Source organism: Salvelinus sp. IW2-2015, linkage group LG4q.2, assembly GCF_002910315.2.
Source record: "Salvelinus sp. IW2-2015 linkage group LG4q.2, ASM291031v2, whole genome shotgun sequence".
Taxonomy (NCBI): domain Eukaryota; kingdom Metazoa; phylum Chordata; class Actinopteri; order Salmoniformes; family Salmonidae; genus Salvelinus; species Salvelinus sp. IW2-2015.
The window spans coordinates 2,288,511-2,291,780 of NC_036843.1; the positions used below are offsets into that span (position 1 = coordinate 2,288,511).

A 3,270-nucleotide genomic window follows, 5' to 3' on the forward strand; every position below is an offset into this window, starting at 1 on the left:
AAGTTGATCAACACTCTAGGAAACCATTTGACTCAATGTGTAGGAAGAAGTTACAATTTCATGGAGTCTGTGATGGAAGAAACCACATGGGAAGAGTGGTAAGGAAGTTAGGTTCAGAAAACGGATTTTCACCAAATCAAATGAATGTATTGTTTTAGAGGTTTCATTGTTTTAGAGGTTACTTGTATCTATACCAAAGAAGATCATTTTAAGATGATTCTATACATCAGTTGGGGTCTCTATAAGCTTCAATATGAGGTCCTAAACCTAGCATGAAAGTGCGTCATTGTAGCCTAGTTGAGCCAATGGCAAGTTGAACAAATTGAAGTGTTGTCTTCCCAGGCGTAATGCAAGGCATTATTGCTGGGATATGAGCTAACAACAGGGCCTATGTTAAAAGTGTTAGATAGACATGGTTTTAAAAAGTTAGTGATAACATTTCATTCAGTACAGAAATTTGAAGGCGGCTTAAATTACCCTGTCCCGCGGCTCAACTTACCCCATACCTGGGGGAAGAGACCGCTTTTTTTGGACAAGCTATGTTTACATGACCTCTGATTATTGACAGGGATACACAACATCCTTAAATATATGTAAATATCTTTGTTAGAAAGAAAACCATATTTCCCTTGACGGAGGAATGCTAAATKTAAAAATGTCTCAACTTACCCCACTCTCCCCTACTGCTCTTAATGTCTGCATCATGATGCTGATTTGCAATGCAGTTGTCTTACCAACATAAAAGTTAGAGAGGACAACAAGGAATGCATGTCTGAAATGACAACAACTAAGCGAAACTCTTAGGTGAAATTCTTCACTGCGTTTCGACTACAAAAGTCTTCTTCACTGGTGCCTGGACAAGACTTTTGTAGTCAAAACATGTTGCAGTTGTGTGTCCTGATGTAAACTATAGATCGATCTGTTCCTATTATATGTATTCTTTAAAAAAATATTGTCTGTAAATAGTTCACTAAACTTTTCTGCATCGTACTGGCCCCCTACTTGTTATCTTTCATGGATTATCTTCCATTGAGGTGGCTTCCTTCCACTGCGCTTGTCTCGATTATTAAGTCCATTCATTGCATGATAATCATAAACATTGCATGTCTTAAACTATAGTTACAATCAACTGTTAAAAGAAAATAGATGGGATATCCCTCTGGTCTCTTTCTCTCCAGTGTGAGGACATGTGGCAGTAGAGACCAGTGAGCCTTGAGGAGAGACTATGGGGGAYTGGAACCTGCTGGGCAGCATCCTAGAGGAAGTACATGTCCACTCCACCATCGTAGGAAAGATCTGGCTCACCATCCTCCTCATCTTCCGCATGCTGGTGCTGGGCGTAGCGGCCGAGGATGTGTGGAACGATGAACAGAGCGAGTTCATCTGCAACACGGACCAGCCGGGYTGCAAGACCGTCTGTTACGACCAGGCCTTCCCCATCTCCCTCATCCGCTTCTGGGTCCTGCAGGTCATCTTCGTGTCCTCACCCTCCCTCGTCTACATGGGCCACGCGCTCTACCGCCTGCGCGCCCTGGAGAAGGAGAGGCACCGGCGGAGGGTCCAGCTGAAGGCAGAGCTGGGGGAGACGGAGGCGCTGGTGGAGCAACACAAGCGCATTGAGAAGGAGTTGAAGAGGCTGGAGGAGCAGAGGAAGGTGAAGAAGGCTCCACTGAGAGGGTCCCTGCTGCGGACGTACGTCATCCATATCCTAACGCGCTCCGTGGTGGAGGTGGGCTTCATCATGGGCCAGTATATCCTGTATGGCATCGGACTGGAGCCTCTATATAAATGCGAGAGGATGCCTTGCCCCAACAGCGTGGACTGTTACGTGTCCAGGCCCACGGAGAAAACAGTGTTCATGGTGTTCATGATCGTCATTGCCGGGGTGTCTCTCTTCCTGAACCTCCTGGAGATATCCCACCTGGGCATCAAGAAAATCAAACAGACTCTGAAGGGAGACAAGTACCCAGCAGACAACGACAGTTTGATTTACAAGCCGAAGAAGAAAGCGATGATACAGCAACTGTGTGTGTCTTCTCACAATGGGCCGCTGACTCAGACCATCTTCAAAGTCATTCCTGAAGAGGATCTGAACCCAATGGACCCACCTCCCCACTACATACCAAACCACGAGGTTCCCAGGCACAACAGCGTGGCTCCAGGCCAGTACCTGGCCAACTGCACTGGCCTTCAGCCCCATCAGCACTACCAGCAGCAGCAGCAGCTCCAGCAACGTCAGCCCAGCCAAGGGATGATCCAGACCCTGCACCTTCAGGGAGCCCCAGAGAACCACACCCCCACCATGGTTGACCAGCACCGTCCAGCCTACGGAGGAGTTTTCTTGAATGGAGACAGTGGGCCCAGGAACCTGCAGGGTCAGCCGAACCATAAGGACCCCAATTTACACCCTCAAGACCACTACCAGCCCAGCCACATGGAAGTAGTACCTGTGCCTATTGCAACACACAGACCCAGCATCATGACAACACACAGACCAAGCTTGGCTCTGAGGGACATAGACCTGGAGGAAGATAGGAGGAACTCAATGGGCAGCGACTTCCTCTTGCCTAACCCAGGAAGGAAGCAAAGCTTCATGACACGTATGCCCTCTGAGAGCATGTCCACCATCAGTGACTGCAGCAGCAACTCTCTACGGACATCCGACTCTGAACTGGGCGACATGGGGGACATGCCCATGATGCCACCCCCTGGAAGGAGAATGTCAATGGCAAGTAGAGCCAAGAGACAGGCAGCCTCTGACCTAGTGGTTTAGAGAGCCATAAACACTCTGTAATGTGAGCTTATTACAACAGAGCATGATAACAACAGAGCATGAGAGCATGACTCAAAGCATAAGATGGGAAGGTAGTGGGACAGAACGAGCGMGAGAGATGTCTAGATTTGACTGGTAAAGGTGCAATAGATTTGTAATGTTGTAAAGAAAAACATTTTTGAAATCTTCCAGAAAGTAAGTCATGATGACTAGTGTCAATGTGTTATMTAGCCACTCTCAATCCCAAATGTTCTCTCTCTTTCAGAGTGTATTCTTGGATATCTCCTCTATCATGAAAAAGTGAAGAGGGACGAGAGCAAAAATAGGACCCAGGAGTTGCCTACGAGTGAAACAACGCACAGGAGATATCAATAACACTGCACTCATCATTGATTGAGCCAAAAACAGCCACCATCCCATGCCAAGCCGTGCGTGGGCGTACATAGTGCCATGTGTGGGCATAAGCCATACGCAGTGCTGTTCTCCAATGTGTTTTC

General features: G+C 47.4%; 1 protein-coding gene across 1 annotated transcript; it reads left to right on the top strand.

Moving 5' to 3' along the window:
- The first annotated feature begins 1,210 nt into the window (after positions 1-1,210).
- Positions 1,211-2,787, top strand: LOC111963012 (gap junction alpha-4 protein-like). The gene has a single exon (XM_023986235.1). It carries the CDS (start codon positions 1,226-1,228, stop codon positions 2,771-2,773), a length of 1,548 nt encoding a protein of 515 aa, XP_023842003.1. The 5' UTR covers positions 1,211-1,225; the 3' UTR covers positions 2,774-2,787.
- The last annotated feature ends 483 nt before the right edge of the window (positions 2,788-3,270 follow it).